The sequence below is a fragment of the Eulemur rufifrons genome, chromosome 7 (genome assembly GCF_041146395.1).
Source record: "Eulemur rufifrons isolate Redbay chromosome 7, OSU_ERuf_1, whole genome shotgun sequence".
Lineage (NCBI taxonomy): Eukaryota > Metazoa > Chordata > Mammalia > Primates > Lemuridae > Eulemur > Eulemur rufifrons.
Window position 1 is genome coordinate 198511193 of NC_090989.1, and position 20178 is coordinate 198531370.

Sequence of the window (20178 nt, forward strand, 5' to 3'; positions counted from 1 at the left end):
AGTGGGTATATAAAATGATGCATCTGCATTGAGAACATTCTGAAAAGGTTAAACATAGAGTTTCCATATGACCCAGCAATTCTTTTAGACACATAGCCATGAGAAATGAAAACATACATCTCCACAAAACCTTGCACACGAATGTTCTTAGCGGCATTATTCATAACTGCCCAAAAGTGAAAACAACCTAAATGTTCATCAATTGATGAATGGGTAAAGAAATTTTAGTATGTCTACCCAGTGCAGGTTTCATGTAACAATATGTGCTAAAACATGGGTGAATCTTGGAAATATTATTCTGTGTGAAAGAAGACAGACATAAAAGGCACTTATGATATGATTCCATTCATATGAAAGTCCAGAGTATGGAAAATTATGTGGACAGAAAGCGAGTGAGTGTTTGCTCAGGGCTGGGGTGTATAGATGAGGGGCCAGGGGGTGATAGCTAAAGGATAAGTGGTTTCTTTTTGAAGTGATGAAAATGTTCTAAAAGTTATTATGGTGACGGCTGAAAATTCTATGAATATGCTTATTGTGGTGATGTTGCAAATTCTGTAGAAAAACCATAAAATTGTACAAATTTTCTCACTTTTTATTTTTCAATTACTTTAACACTTTTCCACCTGTGAAGACTTGTCTGTTTTAAATGGGTATTCTACATGAATGATTTAATAAAGCTTTTATTTAAAAAATGAGCTGAAGCAAAAATAACAAAATGTTAATATTGCCTACATTTAGATGGTGACTGTATTGCTTTCAATTATATTTTTTCTATATGGTTGAAACATTCCTAAAAAAACTATGAAGTTTCTTTTAAAAACAGAAAACATCTGTTTTCTTTTCAGAGGCTGAAGCAGGAGGATCATTTGAAACCAGGAGCAACATAGTGAGACCCCCCATCTCCACAAAAGTAACAACAAAAAACATTAACTGGGCATGGTGGTGTGCACCTCTAGCCCCAGCTACTCAGGAGGCTGAGGGAAAAGGATCACATGAGCACAGGAGTTCTAGGCTACACTGAGTTCTGATTGTGCCACTGCTCTCCAGCCTGGGCAGCATAGCAAGACTCTGTCTTAAAAAATAAATAAATAAAATAACAAAGAGGTTTGATTCGGTCTGGTTTTGCCAGGCTTGGTTTAGGGAGTGGCAGCTGATGGACAAGAAAAGCTGGGGAGGAACCATGCAGAGATGGTGGGCTGGAGGGAGGAGGTTCCAGCATGAAGACTGGAGCCTGGACAGAGAGGAGTGGAGGGCCTCCCAGGTCACCCCCGGGCCCTGAGGGTAAAGGGCAGCAGGAGCCAGGTCTGTGGAGGCACAAGGGCTGTGCAGGGCCCGGGAGAGCCGGCAGCCCTCAGGCGCTGGGGCTGAGAGCCAGTGAGAGGAGGAGCAGACGCAGGGGCAGGAAGAGGAGTGAGTCTCTTGATTTCGTTGATCCAGTCAGTGAAGTAGGTGACCCTGGTGAAGATGCCAGGGTAGACGGGATGCCGGCAGTCCAGGCCCCAGCTGCTCAGCCCCACCAGGACCCAGGCACTGGGGACGTAGCAGACCAGGGGCCCCCCGGAATCGCCCTGAGGAAAGAGAGAGAGAGAGAGGGAGAGAGAGGGAGGAGTTGGCGTTGGGGACTGAGTAGCTCAGAGACATCAGGTAGCAAGGTGAAGCACTCTGTGCGTCCACCGTCTGAGTCAGGGTCCCACTGCAGACCCACTAGACAAACATCTCCAGGGTGGGACACTGGGTTGAGTACCGAGATGCTCCTAAGCTGATCCTCAAGGTGGACAATCATGGATCTGAATCTGTCAACATGTGGACCCCACCCCCTGTGCCTTGCACGTGGGACAACACGCTGCCTAAGGCCTACAGGGGACAGCTGTAGGGACAGGGCCCAGGAGAGGCTGGGGCTGTGAGCAGAGCTGGGCCCGCTCTCACCTCTGTGCAGACCTCACTTCTTGTAAACCCTGAGCTGCGGCAGAGCATTCCCACTGGGGGCTCCTCCATTGTTTGTTCATTTGGACCTTGGGCTTTCTCTCCGCTTCTTGGGCGAGCATCTTCAGAAAATGCCCATACCCGGCCTGGTGGAGACAGCCCGCTTCTCTAGGGGAGCAGGCAGGGGTCTCTAGAAGGTTGCTGGGAGTAACTAGAGTACTGAAATGCTGTCATGGTGGGGTCAGCCCCCTACTTCATAGGCCAAAAGGTGAGGCCCAAATAAAGGGTCTCAACCTTGGGGTGGGAGGGCAGGAGCCACAGTAAACAAGCAGACAGACCCTGCAGAAGGTGGAAGGTGGTCACAGAAAGCTTTCCTGAGCTGGGACTGGAGACAGGAAAGAGAACCTTCCCCTGCAAGGTCCAGGAGCAGAGGGCACAGTTAGCGCAAACAAGCAGAAGCGTGAGCCCAGCGGTCGGGAGCATGGGGCCAGGGGAGGTCCCAGGGCCGCACGGAGGGAGTCTAGAGGAACATCATCAGGGGTGGGACGCATGACCTGTCTAAACAGATCAGTTTGGTGCCGTGTGGAGAATGAACGGTTGCTGAGCACCAGCTAGAGAGGGAGACCAGGAAGGACTATAGGAGGGAAGGTGAGACAGATTTGGGATGCTATTTTGAAGGAGGAGCCAAGGGACTTGTGGAATCTAATCCTTTATCACCACAAGGAGAAGGTGCAGAGAGAGAGGGAAGAGGGCTGAGAACTCGGCTCTGGGGTCTCCAGCATATATTTAGTGACCAGGAGGGGGCAGCCAGAAGCAGAGTGGGCAGTGGCTGGGCCTGGCGCCAGGCGACAAGTGCTGCTGGCGTGCCAGGGGAGCAGAGGCTGCGGGCCAAGCAGGTCTGGCGGCACGTGGGAGCACGGTGGGGCAGCGTGGGGTAAGGAGAGGAGGAGTCTTTGGGGAAGGGAGGCAGAGAAATTGGGCAGCAGCTAGAGGAGATTACTGCTGTGTGTCTCCGTGGGAGGTGTGAAGGGGAGAGCAGGGGAAAGGCCCTGGGTGCTGGGTGCTCAAGGCGGGCCCAGGACCAGGCAGATCTGAGGTGGGTAGATGCAGGCCCGGGAGGAGCGAGCTCTAGTCTGACCGCCTGGGTCCCCTCAGTGAGGGAAGAAGCAAGATGGCGTGCTGAGAGGGACAGCAGGGCTGGGGGCAGGGTGTGGAGGCCTGAGGGGAGGCACGGGGGGACATGGTGTGGTGGCCAAAAAGTGGCCCCTAAAACGTCCACATCCTCATCCCGGGAAGCTGTGAATATGTTATCTCCTGTGGCAAAAGGGACTTTGCAGATGCAGTTGAGTGGAGAATCCTAAAGTGGGGGATTATCCTGGAGTATCTAGGAGGCCCAATGTCATTACAAAGTTCCTTATAGGGGAAAGAGGGAGGCAGGAGGATCAGAGTCAGAGGAGATGTGACAATAGATGCAGGGGTCACGCTGGTGTGCTTTGAAGATGGATGAAGAGGCCACAAGACATGGAATGCAGGCGGCCTCTAGAAGCTGCAAAAGGCAGGAAACAGACTCTCCCCTAGAGCCTCCAGAAGGAACCAGTCCCGCTGACACCTCAGTTTTAGACTTTTGACTTCCAGAACTGTAAGATAATAGATGTCTGTGGTCTCAGCCTCCCAATTTTTGGTGATTCACACACACGGTCTTCCTGAGAGTGGGAATGTGCCTTTGCTGCCTCAGGTCTTCCCCTTGGTGCCCCCTACTCCGAATGCCCTCGCCGCTCCCTGCAGTGCACCCCCCCACTGAGCCAGTCCAAGGCCAGTGGGAGGCCTGGTCCTCTGGGCAGTGGTCCCCACCCACTCCAGGCCTCCTCAGTTCATGCAAATGAATCATGTGGTTGCCAACATCATGCTGGATTCTGGGCCAGTCTGGGGGAGAGGGGAAGTACTCCAGCAGACTCAGACCCTTGGAGAACTCAGAGTTGGCAGAGGATGCCCCAACACTAATTACTCCATGCAGAGTGAGCTGTGGTTTGCACTACTGTGGAGACAGAGGCAACTGTGTGTGTATGCACGCACATGCACACACACACACGTCAGTGGGGCCGGGGCTGTGGCGGGTAGGACAGGTCTAAGACAGGCTCAGAAGAATGAGTATAACTCAGATAGACGGAGACAGACAAGGCCAGGAACATGAAAACCAACACTTGTTAAGCACCTGCTAAAAGCCAGGCATGATGCTAAGTTTTCTACAGGAACCTTATGAAGTAGGGGCTGTTAGCAAGCCCATTTCACAGGTGAGAACATAGCTAAGGTCACAGCACATACAAATGACAGAGGAAGACTGGAACCAGGCCTGTCCTGCTCCACAGTCTGAGCACTGAGTCAGCCCGGGGCCCCATCTCTCCTCAGAGTTGTTTCTAGGTGCTCCACGCAAGGATGGGGGTAGTCTGGGGGAGAGAAGAGAGCCTTGGGTGGACGTGGGGACAAGAGCAGGTGAGTGGCAGGAGATGAATCCAGATGGCATCTAATAGACATACAGTGGTGACTGAAAGGCTAAGGAGGCACCAGCTCAGTGGTGTCCTTGGCCTGCAGGAGGGGCAGGGTCGAGGGGGCACTACGGATGTCCAGCAGGCAGTAAAAGGGTGCTGGTCCTGAGGCTCCACGGGCATGGCCTTTGCAAGAGAAGGCAGCTGGAGAAGAAGGCTGGAAGGGAGCTGGACTGGGGAGCCGGTGGCTGAGCCCCACCAGGCCCTGGCACTCAGCAGACTCCTTACTCCACAGACTCTGTGAGGAGGATGGGCCAGGCCAGGCTGCCGGAAAGGAGGGGTATGTGGATGGGAAACCAAGCAATCTGGGGCTACCTCCCACCAGGAGGGCGGGTGGGCCAAGCTCCCTCCCTCTGGCTCAGCCAGCTCACGGGGCAGTAATGAAAACAGTGCTGTTGGTGAGCCCTCCCACAGGCTAGGGGGATTCAGGCTCAGGCTGCAGGGCAGGACAGACCTGGTTCTAGTTTTCAATCTGTCGTTTCCCAAGTGCTGTGACCTTAGCTAAGTGTATTCACTCCAAGTGCTTGCCATAACACATTGCCACACACTTGGTGGCTTAGAAATAACAGAAACTGATTCTCTCTCAGTTCTTGAGGCCAGAAGTCCAAAATCAAGATGTTGTTAGGGTCACTCGACCTCCAAAGGCTCTAGGGGAGAACCCCTCCTACCTCTTCCAGCTTCTGGTGGCCCTGGCATTCCTTGGCCTGCGGAGCATCACCCCACTCTCCGCCTGTCTTCACGTGGCCATCTTGTCTCTTTGTGTCTCTGTGGCCTCTACTCTTCTTATGAGGACACCAGTCATTGAATTTAGGGCCTAAATCCAGGATGCTCTCATCTTGAGATTCTTAACTAATTACATCCTTAAAGATCCTATTTCCAAAATAGGTCACATTCTGAGGTTCCGAGTGCACATAAATTTGGGGGAACACTATTCAACCCACTACACTATCCTTTCAACAAATTCATGAAGGAATCCTCAGAACCCCCCCACACTGTGAATGAGGACCCAGGCTCAGAAGGTAGAGAGACCATTCAAGGTCACAGGGCAGGCACACGTGGCAGAGCAATGTCTCTGACTCCAGGTTCCTACCACTTTCCTCTCTGCTCCACAGTGGCATCTACACAAAAGCTCGGCCCACAGATGCCAGCTAAGGGGCTGGACGCTATGGGAGATGTCGTAGAGGCAAGGTTGGCCTTGGAGTCAGATCACCTGGGCCCGGGTTGTGCCGCCTCACTTTAGGCCGCCCACTTTCCCTCTCTGGGCCTCAGTTTCCCCACCTAGAAAAGGGGACATTACAGAGGGTTGGAAAAGATCTTCACAACCCATATGTCTAACAGTGAACTTATATCTAGAATATATAAAGAACTCCTAGAAGAAAAAGACAGGCAGCCCAACAGAAAAATAAGAGGGGAAAAAAAACTTGAAGGGAAACTTCACAGAAGATATCCAATAACGATAAACATATGAAAAAATACTTAATTTAATTAGCCATCAGAAAATACAAATTAAAACTATAAACCACTACTCACTCACCAAAATGGCCAAAATGAAAAAAGATGGGAAAGGCCAAGTGTTGGTGAGGATAGAAACTCATCCACTGCAGGAGGGAGGGCTTTTTGGCTGACCTGAAGCCAAAGCTAACCTTTTTGCCAAAGCTGAACACACGCACCTTTTCCTCCAGCAAGTCTACTGGTGGGCTTCTATGAAAATAGAACGTGAAATACACGGTGTTCATCTCTGCCCCAAAGACAAATACAAAAATGTATATAGCACTGCTATTCATAATACTTCCAACTTGGAAACTACTCAGATATCCCCCCAGTGTAAAACTGATGATAGAATTTGATTCACACAATGGCATGCTATAGAGCAATGAGAATGAACAAGCTACAATGATGTGTAATCGTATGGATGAATCTCACCAATATAATGTTAAGACACAGAAGAGTGCCAACTCTAAATTCCATGTATGGAAAATTCAGAATTGAATCTAAAGTGTTAAAAGTTAAGATGGTGGTTACCTTTGGGCATTAGCGATGAGAAGGGAGCATGCAGAGGGCTCCCTGGGATGCTGTGGTATCAGCATGGGAAGGTTCATCAAACTATACACTTATGAATCATGCACTCTTACGTGTGTACATTATGCTGCAATAAAAATGTTTAAAATAGGTAACAAAAATGGATGTTGTCTGAGGGTCTTTCCAGAAAACGCTCATCATGCTGGGATGGGGAAGGGGGTAGTCTGGGGGAGATTTCTGAGGGATGGAGCTCAGGGAAGACACACAGGGGAAGGAAACAGGGGTTCCCTTCCTGATAAGTCCAGGGGTCTGCACAAAGAGAGTAGAGGCAACACAATCCCCACTGGGGAAACTGAGGCCAAGAGAACAAGCAAGGAAAGAGTAGAAACGGCCTTACTCACCTGGCAGATGGACTTTCCCGTCGAGAAGTCTCCCGCACACACCATATCCTCATGCACATAGTAAGTATTGCCTTTGCTAGTAATTTGACCATACAAGAAATTGCAGAACATGTTCTCAATGAGGATCACTTTACCCTCCTGGAGACTGAAGGGCGGTAATAGACGCACTGCAAAGATAAGCGGAGGTCATTGGCATGCCCTGTAGGGTAGCCAAACAAGCCCAGGCTACTCTGAACCTCCACTGTTCCTGACTGCTCCTCACTCCCCCCGTGAAACATGGCGTTTTCTCAGAACAGCTGAGCTTTAAACACTGCTTAAGTCTTCTACCCATCCTTGATAAGCTACTCTTTTTCTCAAACCCCTCCACATACTCATCCTATTCCTTTCACCTCTCTCATAGCAATAGATCACACCACTCCATTCCAAAAAGAGACAAATCCCACCAACACGTGACACACTCATCAGGGCTTAGCAATCGTTCACTGACCCATCTACCCTTTCATGAACTGTCCCATCCATCCTCCATCCATCTATCACTGATCTTTCTCCCAACTCTTCATCCACCCATCTGCCCACCCGTTCACTCATTTACCCATTCCTCCATCCACTTACCTCTCTTCCCACACATCCCTATTCATCCATTCATCCTTCCATCCATCCACGCTTTTATCTATCCCTCCACCCGTCCCTCCATCATTCACCCACCCATCCTTCCATCTATCAACATATCCATCCACCCCATCTATCCACCCACTCCTCTATCCACACATCTATCCCATACATCCATTTACCCACCCAAACATCATCCACCCATCCACGCATCCATCCATCCATCCATCCATCCATCCATCTGTCCATCCATGCAGTCACCCATCCTTCTATGCACACATCCATCCATCTTCCCTTCCATCTACCCACTCATCCTCCCAACTATCCACCTATCCATCCACTCACCCAGTCACTTATCTATTCTCTCATCTGTTCATCTACCCTCACACAAGGCATCTTTTAGATACTAATGATACAAGGAAGATACAGAGTAGATGAAGTAAGTACATTTTTTAGTTGGAAGATACAGAGTAGATGAAGTAAGTACAATTATTTTAGATTAAGTGGTATGAAGAAAATAAAACAGGGAGATGTGATGGTAGGGGTTCCTACTTTAGCTCATGTGATTAAGTAAAACTCCTCAGAGGAGGAGCTGAGTTGCAAATGTAAGGAAGAAACAGTCATGCAAGGATTAGAGGGGAGAGCGAGCAAGGCAGGGAAGGCAGCAAAGCTAAAGGCCTGAGACGGGAATGGCCTTGGCATATTCAAGGAGCAGCGAGGAGGCCTGAGTGGCTGGGATGGGGCACGTGAAGGGAGCAGTAGGAAATGAGGCAGACAAGGAGAAGGGCATCAATGTCACACAAGGCCTTACAGCCAAGGTAGGGAGTTGGGATTTCATTCTAAGCACAAATGAGGCACTGGAGGGTACTGAACAGCGAAGTGACATGACTTATGTTTTAAAGTGACACTCGGATGCTATGTGGAGACTACAGTGGAGAAACACAATGGCGGAAGCTGGCAGACCAGTTCAGAAGCTATAGGCAAGAAGTGATGGCCTGTCGGGCCAGGTGGCAGCAGTACAGTGGGACCAGGCCCCAGGGCACAGGTTGGGATACTAAAACAGGTAATATATGGCCCCTGACCTCAAGGAATAACCAGTCTGTATGGGTGTGTGTGAATGCTGGGATCTGGCCGTCATGTGATTAGGGAGTGATCCTGATGTTTAGTAGGCAAAGGCCAGGGACGCTAGCAGAGCCCCACTCAGTAAAAACATGTTTGGTCCAAAATAGCTGCAGCACCTCTGTTCAGAAACACTGTACTAAATTGTGACCCTACAAATAATTATACATATATGTTCTTCTTTTTTCCCCTTAACATTATACCATAAGCATTTCCCCAAAGCCCGTAAACACTCCTTTCTTCAATACACACTCTTGGGTTTATAAGTCTTTGCCTATATTTCTCTTCTTTCAATCTAAAAAAAACAAAAACAACTTTCTTTTCTGTTATTCAGTTCACCTAACAGGACTATGAAGGAGATGGTTGACCCAGGTTACGGTAAGAGCAAAGTGAGGTTCAGAGAGTTTAAACACTCCTAAGCCGTAATCATTCTAACTTGATCATGCGGGCTCAGAGGTCTGAAGCCACAATGTGTTTTCCTTCTACTTTTCCCAGGCACCCTCTATGGCAAGGGAAGATTAAGATGTTGGGTGGTGAACTGGAATAGGCCAGCCCCCGAGCATAACTTTTGAGTGGAACAAGTCATTTCAGATCCGTGGCTGATTAAAACCTTAGAGTCAAGAACCAAGAAGAATCAAAAAACCCAGACTCTTGATTCCAAAGGTCAAAGATTCCCAGACTTTCCGAGCCTGGGACTTAGGGGACTCAGAAGCTGTGGAACCCACACACCTTTAGACCTAGAAGGGCCAGCATGGTTGGTTCTCATCTCATAGGTCATGGAAATGAGGTACAGAGGACCAAGGTCCAGTGGCTCCAGAAACCAGCCTGGGCCTCTTTGCCTGGCTAAGCCACTCTCCCTTCTTCCCTTCCATCCCTCTTCTCCTCCCCTGCCCCTTCCTCAACCTCCCCTCCCTCATCCTCCAGCTTCTCCCACACCCGCCTCACTGTCCTCGGTGAGCATTCCCCAGCCAGTTATCCAACAGGATGCGTTACTGGGCAGCTGCATGTCTGAGGATGGGAGGCAGACTGGGGCAATGTAGAAAGTGAAGTTGACAGGCAGGTCCAGCTGTAACATGGCAATGTCACTCCCAAAGGGGTGCAACTTCTCAAAGTCTGGGTGGGTGATAATCTGGTTCACAGACATCTTCTGGGTGTGCTGGGTTTGCTGATACAGTTGAGTGTATCCCAACAGAACCTGATAGTTCTCCAGGGCCCGGGATTTTCTGGAGGAAGAAAGGGCCCATTATCACCATCCTCTCTGAGTGTGGGCAGCGCTCTCTTCCTGAGTCCTTGTCTAAGTGCCCACACTTCTCTCGGCCCCTCCACCCTGCCATGATGCCAGGCAGCTTTGTCTTCCCGTTTCCAACAGGCAGGAGCTCTCTTCTCCTAAGGCTAATGGGTATTCTACGCACGATGTCAGGACACATGGCTTCCCATCACACCCTAGAATCAGAGGGGCAGAGAATTCTAGTCCTGGAAGAGTCCTTGATGGGGTCATCGAATCGAGCACTTTTATCTTACAACATAAGGAGCTCTGGCTCACTCCTAGCTCCAGCCTGACCCTTCTGAATGCTCCCCATGCCCCAACCACCTTTCCTGCCTCTTCCCCGGTGATTGCTTCTCCACCGGGCTGTAAGCACTCACAAAGGATTTGTTAACAAATGCCCAGATGAGTGCATAAAACTGAAGCTCTCCTTGTTCCTGAACATGACTGATGAAACGTCCTACTCTTGTGGTTTTGTTCACACAGGACGCCCACCTCGAAGGCCCTCGCCACACTCCCCATGCCCGAGTCTCCCCTCTGGCAAACCCTTGCAGCTCCTCAGCCCTCCCGTCAGACTGCAGCATCTCTCTCGACTCCTCTCCTTTGGGCCTGCCCCTCACCCACGTTAGGATTGCTCTCCTGCATCATGCTGACTGGAGCCTGTGCCTCGCCTTCTTGAGAGGATGGAGACACCCGGACGTCGGGTCTTGCCACCGTCCTGTGCCACAGAGGGTCTTAGGTAAGTGTGGCACAGAGTAGATGCTGACAGGACCCAGCTGGGGTCTCAAAGCCAGTAAATGCCCAAGCTGCAACTCCCTGACCTGGGCTGTGATACCCTCCACTCCCTGTGCGTCCCTCCACGTCTGCTCAGAAGCTGGGCACTGGGTCAGGCCCAGGAGGGCCAGAGGAGTTAGACTCCTGACTGTCTATGTCATTCTCCAGGGTCAGAAGGCCCCATCCTTCCCACCCAGGCAGCCAGGCACGGCTTCTCTCAGGCAGGCAGTTTTACATAGAAAAGAATGACCTGGTTGCTGGTCACAGGTGCAGAGTCCCACGTCCCTGCCTGAGTCTGACTCACAGGAGTGTGGGGGACAGCGAGGAGAAGGCCTGGCCAAGACACACACTGCTGATGCTCTCAGGCACGTCTGTGTTGGGGGCACAGACACAGAGGACGGGGCTGGGGGCGGTTCTCTGCTGGAGCTGAGGATGAAGGTCGAAGAGGACCTGGGCAGATGAAGGGAGGGCTGGGTGGCAAGTGCGGAGGACAGTCCAGGCGAAAGGGAATGCAGGTCAAAGGCAGGCACCACATCCACTGTGTGGCAGCAGATTACCCAGACCAAAGCCCAGGGGAGAAACAGGTGGGACCCCTTACGTCCCTTGTCTCCACTTCCCCTTGCATCTCCCTCCCTCGCCAGCCCCTCTGCTGAGGACCCCAGGGAAGGACTCACTTGAAAAAGCAGTGGGCAGCCGAAACGAGCCAGTGGGAGTCGATGAGGGCAGCTCCACAGAGGTGCGAGCCCTTGTACAGCAGGCTGGCCTGCCACGGCCACTGGCCAGCCTCAGCGTCCTGGCCACCATAGATCTTCCCCATCGCCCTGGGCTTCCCGCACACTGTGGAGACAGCCCCACCCACCTGTTAGAGACACTGGTGGTGCCCGTAAATGTCACCCCAGTGAGGCCCCTCCTCTACTTCACAGATGGGAAAACCAAGGCTACAGGACAGACGGGTGACCTGGCCAAAATGACTGAGGGCTACCCCTTCAGTGGCCCTCACCAAAGACCAGATGACCGAGAAAAATTGAGCAAGCTCTCTAGGAATGGGGGCCCACGGGCCTGGGGGTGGGGCCACTGAAGGTGACTGAGGGTGACCACAGCAGCTTATCCTTAACTGGGCCTGCCAAGGGCTGGGGGACTGGCAGCCAGGCCGTGACTTTATTTCCTTTCACCAGCACACCTCTATGCCTACTTTGCAGATCAGAGAACTGAAGGGCTGAGACATTATTAATGTTACTTGCTCAAGATTGTGGCTTCTGTGTGTCTGTGCCCCGTTACCTCTCCCCAGTACCCTGGGGACAGAGATTCCCAGGCAGGAGTCTGTGGTGCTGTGTGGCCTAGACAAACTCACTCCCCCTCTCTGATTCATGATCCTCTATTTCTAGAAGGAGAGCGGGTAGGGCTAACAAAGACAACCTTGGTTCTAAGACTCCCCCCTAGGAGGGGCACAGTGGGCCCAGACCCCTGAAAGGCAGTGCCCTGGTCCCTGGCTTGTGCTCCCAGGCCTTAGGAAAGGGACGTGAGACCCCTGGGCCCACCCAACTCTGGGCTCCCAGCAGTAGTTCTGCTGTTCCATCCCTCCACCCAGCCCCAGGGTCAGGCGCTGGCCATCTATCTAGTTCCACGGCTCCCACCACGGGTCCTGGGAAGAGAGCCTTGACCCACCTCTGCTGATGTCGTCTCTGGGGCTACCTGATTGGAAGCCGAGGGCAGAGAAAAGACGCCGGTGACTCTGGAGCACCAGACACTGGGCCTGAGCTAGGCCTTCAGCCTCCCCCAGTCGCACCCTCCCCTGGCCTATACACCCCCACCTCTTCTTGCCTCCCCCCAGTCGGCCCTTCTGCTGGTCCGCCCTCCATCCTCCCACCCCCTGTTCAGCTGAACTCCATGCCCCCGCCCCGTATAGCCTGCAGCCCCGCTGCCTGCTCCCCGCCCCGTCCCTCTAAGCCCCCACGCTCGGCTGGGCCACACACCCTCTGCTTGGGCTGGGCCTGCAGAGCCCAGGGGCCTGCCGGCTGCCTGCTGCCGGCCCTCCTGCGCCGCCGGGCTCCCTCCGGCCTCGCGTGGCGTCTGGGAGGGGCTGGGGCCCCGGGACTGCGGAGTGGGCACGACCCCCAGGCTCAGGGGCAGAAGCAGCAGCGGCAGCGGCCAGAGGAACGGGGCCGGCCGCCGGCCTCGGATCCTCGCCACCCGGGCAACCATGGCTTGACGCCAGACAGGAGGGAGGGGCGGAAGAGCCAGTCCTGACCCCGCCCTGACCCCCTCTCAAGACAGACCCTGACCCTTGACCCTGAACCTTCCCGTGTCCAGCCTCTGACCCCGCCCCGCCCCCGCCCCAGACCGGTCGGTCGGACTTGGCCCTGACCACGAGGCCATCTTTGATTCCACAATGCAATCAAGTGCTCCTACAAATTAAGGAGAAACAAAAAGACTACGCATAGAAAAATGGGAAAGGATATGAAAAGGTAATTCACCGAAGGAGGAATTAAAAGACACATACACAGCAACAAATTTTCAATCTGATTAATTATCTGGAAAATGAAAACTAAAACGTGTCATTTTCAACTATGAAATGCAAACATTTTATGACATTGGTAAAGACACCTATCTTTTGTTAATTAATGATTTCTCCATAGCCTGGTGGGAAGGGGGAAGGATCCCGACATTTCAAAGACAGGTTTCCTATTTTCCACTCCAGGATGTAATGTCCTGAATTTGTTTGTATTAGAGGTGAGATCCTGTCATTTTACATTTATTTCCTTGTCTTTGTCTTTATCACTAAACTGTAAATCCATATTACAGGGAAATTATTTTATTCACCACTGGGTCTTGACATAAGAGAGTAAGCGGAATAGCACTTCACACAGTATATGCTAAAATATCAGTTTAATAATCAATGTCATTATTAATGAAAACAGACACCAAGGGTCACACACCCTTACGTACTGGTTAAGAATTTACACTTTAGCACAGTTTTTAAAAATTAGGGTTTGGCAAACATATCTTAGCTTTAGGAAGAATTTATACTTCAATATAGAGACTAGAAGAAGAATTCATAAATGTTATAAAGGGAAGATAAGACTGACGGTGAAAGTGGGGTAAAGATAATGAGAACCATATTAAATTAATTAAGATTGAGATATCTATGGATTGCCGGGTTAGATGTTTCCAATAGGGATTTAGAAATGCCAATGGGACTTTGGGAAATGGATTTGGGTTGGAGATACAGAGTAGCATAAGGATTTACAAGACAGCTGAAGCCACAGGAGTTGATAAAATCATCAAAAGAAAGCATGTAGAGCAAAATTAGATACCAGAACATGCGAAGTAGCCAAACAGGAAATGATTTTGAGTAAGTTTAGTAAGTTTATAGAATTGTGCAACAATCACCAAATTACCAGTTAGTCTTCACTCCCGTTCCTACCCCCAGACAACCACTGATCTCCTTTTTGTCTCTGTGACTTTGTTTTCTGGACATTTCATATAAACACAACCACACAACATGTAGTCTTTCGTGTCTGGTTTCTGTCACTTGCCATAATGTTTTTGAAGTTCATCCGAATTGTTGCACGTGTCACTATTTTGTTCGTGTTTATTCCGTTGTGTGGTTGTACCACATTTTGATTTACCATTTACTGATGGACATTAGTTTGTAGTTTGGGGCTATTAGGAACAACGCTGCTATGAATATTTTCTGGCAAGACTCTGTGTAAAAATATGTTTTTGTGTCTCCTGGGCAGATTCCTAGGAGTGAAACTGCTGGGTCATATGGTAAGTTTATGTTTAACATATTATAAACTACCAAACTGTTTTCCAAAGAATCTGTCACTTTACATTCACACTGCAATGCGTGAAGGTTCCACTTTTTTTCACATCCTTGACAACACTTGGTGTTGTGTGTCTTTTTTATTTCAGTCATTCTAGTGGGAGTAAAGATGTAGATTTAATTTGCACTTCCCTAATGACTAATGGTGATGAACATATAATCGTGTGCTTAATTGCTGTTCTGTATCTTTTTTAGTGAAATGTCTGTTCAAATCTTTTGCCCATTTCAAAAATGTGTTCTTTTCTTTTTATTGAGTTGTAAAAGTTCTTTATGTATTCTGGATACAAGTTATTTACCGGATACAGGATTTGCAAATATTTTTTCCAAGTTTGTGGCTCGTCTATTCATTCTTTTAACAGTGGATTTTGAAAATCAAGAGTTTTGAATTTGATAAAGTCAAAGTTATCAATTTTTTTCCTCTATGAATTATGCTTTCAATGTCACATCTAAGAGGTGATGAAGATTTTCATCTATGTTTTCACTGTGAAGTTTCAAGGGTTGGTTCTTACATTAAGGTCTATGATCAATTTTGAGATTGTGTAATGTGATGTGAATTTTTTTGCTTGTTTCTGTTTTTGCTTATGGGTATCCATTTGTCCCCAAAGGAAAAAGGGAAAAAAAGAAAAAAAAAAAAAAAAAAAAAAGAATTGCCTTTTCCCAATTGAATTGTCTTAGGATCATTGTTAAAAACCAGTGGACAATAAAATATTAAGGATTTATTTCTGGACTCTCAATTCTGTTCCATTGATCTATATGCCTATCATTTTGCCAGAATCCCACTGTCTAGATTAACATATAATCTAGTAACACAGTAAATCTTAAAGCAGACTGGTGAAAGTCCTCCAGTTATGCTCTTTTTCAAAACTTTAGGCTATTCTAGGTCCTGTACGTTTCCATATGAGTTTTAGGATTGCCTTTCAATTTCAACACAAAAACTGTCTGCTTGGATTTTGGTAGGGTCTGCATTGAATTTATAGATTCCTTTGAGGAGAACTGCCATCTTAATAATATCAAATCGCCCAATCCATGAACAAGGAATGTTCCTCCATTTATTTAGATCTTTAATTTCTCTCAGCAATGTTTTGTAGTTTTCAGCATACAAATCCCGCACTTCTTTATTAAATTTATTTGTTTTATTTATTTATTTCTAAGTATTTTATTCTTTACATCCAATTTTGAATGAAATTATTTTGTTAATTTACCTTTTGTAGTTTTTTTCCTACTATATAGAAATACAATAGAGTTTTATATAGAAGTATTATCTCCAGTGACCTTGCTAAACTTGTTTGTTACTTCTAGTCTTTTTGCTGTGTTTGCGTTAGTTTGGTGGGTTCACTGGAATATTCTACATACATGATCATGATATTTGTGAGTAAAAGTTCTACTTCTTCCAGTCCAAGTTAAATGACCTTCACTTCTTTTCTTTCCTTCTTTCTTTCCTTCCTATCTTCCATCCTTCCTTCACCTTCCCCTCCCTCCCTCCCCCTCTCTCCTTCTTTGTTTCCTTTGCTTCTTTCTCTCCTTTGTTTCTTTCTTTCTGTGTGCCTTTAGAGACCACATTTATAAATATCTTTCTTTTATTTATTCATTTATTCCTTTATTTTAGAGACGGGTCTTGCTGTGTTGCCCAGGATGGAGTGCAGTGGCTATTCATATGCGTGACCATAGGGCACTGCAGCCTTGAACTCCTGGACTCAAGGGATCCTCCAGCTTCAGCCTCTGGAGTAGGTGGGACGACAGGTGTGCACCACCACATCTGGCAAGATCTTGCATTTTTATCCAGTCTTTCAATCTCTGTCTTTAAATTGGTATGTTTAGACTATTTGCATGTTTTATGTTTATTTTGTTTTTAATTCTCACGTGAGAATTATACATATTTATGGGGTACATTGTGATGTTTTAACGCATTATATACGTTGAGTAATGGTCAAATCAGAGTAATTGGCATATCCATTACCTCAAACACTTGTCATTTCTTTGTGATGAGAGCATTCAAAATCCTCCCTTCTATTTTGAAGTATACAACACATTGCTGTTGTCTATAGTCACCATATTGTGCAATAGAACACCAGAACTTATTTCTCCTGTCTAACTATAACTTTGTACCAGTTGACCAACCTCTCCCCTTCTGGCCATACCTCTTACTCTCCCCAGTCTCTGGCTACCACTATTATACTCTCCACTTGTGTGAGATGAACATTTTTATATTCCACATATCCTGCACTATTTGTCCTTCTGTGCTTGGTTTATTTCACTTAACATAATGTCCTCTGTGTTTACCCATGTGGTGACAAATGACAGGATTTCATTTCTTTTTATGGCCAAATAGTATTCCATTTTGTGTTCATACCACGCTTTCTTTATCTGTTTGTCTATTGATGGACATTTAGGTCTATTCCATACCTTGGCTACAGTGTGTGTGTGTGTGTGTGTGTGTGTGTGCTGCAAGAAACATAGGAGTACAGATGTCTCTTCAACATACTGATTTCATTTCCTTTGGATATATACCCCGCAGTCAGATTGTTGGAGCATATGGTAGTTCTATTTTTAATTTTGGGAGGAATGTTTATACTGTTGTCCATAATGGCTGTGCTAATTTACATTCGCAATAGTGTATGAAAGTTCCCCTTTTATTCACATCCTTGCCAACATGTGTTATTTTTTGTCCTTTTGGTTATAGCCATTGTAACTGGAGTGAGATGATACCTCATAGTGGTTTCGATTTGTATTTCTCTGATGATTAGTGATATTGAGCATTTTCTTCATATACCTGTTGGCCATTTGTGTGTTTTCTTTTGAGAACTGTCTATTCATGTCCCTTGCCTATTTTTAAATGGGATTATTTAGATTTTTTTGCTATTGAGTTGTCTAAGTTCCCATTATAGTCTGGGTATTAACCCCTCGGCAGATGCGTAGTTTGTGAGTATTTTCTTCCTTTCTGTAGGTTGGGCTATTCACTTTGTTGATTGTTTCCCTTACTGTGCAGAAGCTTCTTAGTTTGGTGTAATCCCATTTGTTTATTTTTCCTTTTGTTGCCTGGGCTTTTGAGATCTTATTCAAAAACATCCTTGCCCAGACAATGACGTGAAGCATTTCCTCTGTGTTTTCCTAGTAGTTTCATAGTTTGGGGTCTCACATTATGTGTTCAGTCCATTTTGAGTTGATTTTTACAAATGGCAAGAGATATGGGATCTAGTTTCATTCTTCCACATGTGGATATCCAATTTTCCAGCACTATTTATTGAAGAGACTTTTCTTTCCTCATTGTGTACTTTCAGCACCTTTGTCAAAAATCATTTGGCTGTAAATATGTATACTTATTAATGGGTTCTCTATTATTACGTTCCATTAATCTATGAGTCTGTTTTTATGCCACCACCATGCTATTTTGGTTACCATAGCTTTGTAGTATATTGATACCTCCAGCTTTGTCTTCTTTTTGTTGTTGTTGTTCAGAATTACTTTGGCTACTCACGGAATTCTGTGGTTCCATATGAATTTTAGGATTGTTTTGTCTATTTCTGTGAAAAATGTCATTCATGTTTTCATGGGGATTGCATTTAATGTGTAGATCGCTTTGTGTTGCATGGACATTTTAACAATATTAATTCTCCCAATACATGAACATGAGCTATATTTCCATTTATTGATGTCTTCTTCAACTACTTTCATCAGTGTTTTACAGCTTTCATTGTAGATAGCTTTCACCACTTTGGTTAAATTTATTTGTAGGTATTTTTTATTTAGCTGTTGTAAGTGGGATTGATTTCTTGATTTCTTTTTCAGATAGTTCACTGTTGGTATATAGAAATGCTACTGATTTTTAGATGTTGATTTTGTATCCTGAAAATTTACTGGATTCATTTTTTGCTTCCAGTAGGTTTTTGGTGGTCTATTGGATTTTCTATACACAGGTTCATGTCATCTGTAAACAAAGATAATTTGTTTTCCCCCTTTCCAATTTGTATGCCCTTTACTTCTTTCTCTTGGCTAGTTGTTCTGGCTGGGACTTCCAGTACCATGTTGAATAGACATGGTGTCAGTGGGCATGCTTGTCTTGTTCCAGATTATAGAGGAAAAGCTTTGAATTTTTCCCCATTCAGTATGATGTTAGCTGGGGGCTTGTCATATTTGGCTTTTATTGTGTTGAGGTACATTCCTTCTATGCCTAATTTAAGTTTTGGGACTTGTTTTGGATTTTTATGATGAAGGGGTGTTGAATATTGAATGCTTTTTCTGCCTCTATCGAGATGATCACAGGGGTTTTGTCCTCTATTCTGTTAACATAGTGTATCATATTTATTGATTTGCATATTCTGAAGCATCCTTGGATCCCTGGGATGATTCCCATGTGATCATGGTGAATGACCTTTTTGATGTGCTGTTGAATTCAGTTTGTTACTATTTTGTTGAAGATTTTTGCATCTATGTCCATCAGGGATATTGGCTTGTAGTTTTGTTTTTTTCTTTTTGTTGTGTCTTTGTCTGGTTTTGGTATCACAGTAATGCTGGGCAGAATGAGTTTGGAAGAATTCTCTCAACTTTATTTTTTTGAATAGTTTCAAAAGAATTGGCGTAATTTGTTTTTTGAATGTTTGGTAGAATTCAGCAGTGAATCCATCAGGCCCTGGGCTTTGCTTGGAGGGTGACTTCGTATGGCTGATTCAATCTTATTACTCGTTATTGGTCTGTTCAGGTTTTCTCTTTCTTCATGATTCTATCTTGGTAGGTTGTATTTGTCCAGCAGTTTATCAATTGCTTGTAAGTTTTCCAATTTGTTAGCATACCGTTGTTCATAAGTCTCTAATGATCCCTCAGTATTTCTGTGTTATCAGTTGCCATGTCTCCTTTCATCTCTGATATTATTTATTTGAGTCATTTCTCTTGTTTCCTTAGTCTAGCTAAAAGTTTGTTGGCTTTGTTTATCTTTTCAGAAAATGACTCTTCATTTCATTGATCCTTTGTATTGCTTTTTAGTCTCTATTTTATTTATTTCTGCTCTGATCTTTACTTTGTCTTTCCTTCTACCAATTTTGGGTATAGTTTGCTCATTTTTTTCTAGTTTTTTGAGGCACAACATTAGGTTGTTTATTTGAGATCTTTCCACTAGCCATTTATTGTTATAAACTTCCCTCTTGGAACTGCTTTGGCCATATCCCATAGGTTTTGGTATGTTGTGTTTTCATTTTAATTTGTCTCAAGACATTTTTTAATTTCCTGTTTAGTTTCTTCATTGACCTATTGATTGTTGAGGAGCGTGTTGTTTAGTTTCCATGTATTTGTACAGTTTCCAGTGTTCCTCCTGTTATTGACTTCTAGTTTTGTTTCATTGTGGTCAGAAAGAATACTTGATATGATTTTGGTTTTTTAAAATTGGATGAGATTTGTTTTGTGCCCTAACATATAATCTGTCCTGGAGAATGTTCCACGTGCTGTTGAGAAGAATGTATATTCTGCAGCTGTGGGATGGAATAGTCTATAAATGTCTGTTATGTCCATTTGGTACTCTGATGTGTCTTTGTTGATTTTCTGTCTGGATAATCTTAGAATATTCACACATAATATGATTATTGATATGGTTGCAATTACATTTTCCATTTTGCTGTTTGTTTTCCATGTGGCTCTTTTCTTTTCCTCTACTTTTACTTCTTTACTGCTTTCTTTTCTGCTATGTAATTATTTCATTGTGCCATGTTAATT

The 20178-nt window shown here is 46.2% G+C and overlaps 1 protein-coding gene across 1 annotated transcript; it reads right to left on the reverse strand.

The window, feature by feature from the left end:
* Positions 1-1262: 1262 nt before the first annotated feature.
* On the reverse strand, positions 1263-12854 carry LOC138385895 (putative serine protease 47). Its single transcript, XM_069472084.1, is given in 7 exon segments — positions 1263-1568; positions 1706-1804; positions 1806-1892; positions 9549-9837; positions 11327-11511; positions 12318-12384; positions 12607-12854. Coding segments are annotated over 7 exon segments (1281 nt in total).
* Positions 12855-20178: the final 7324 nt, after the last annotated feature.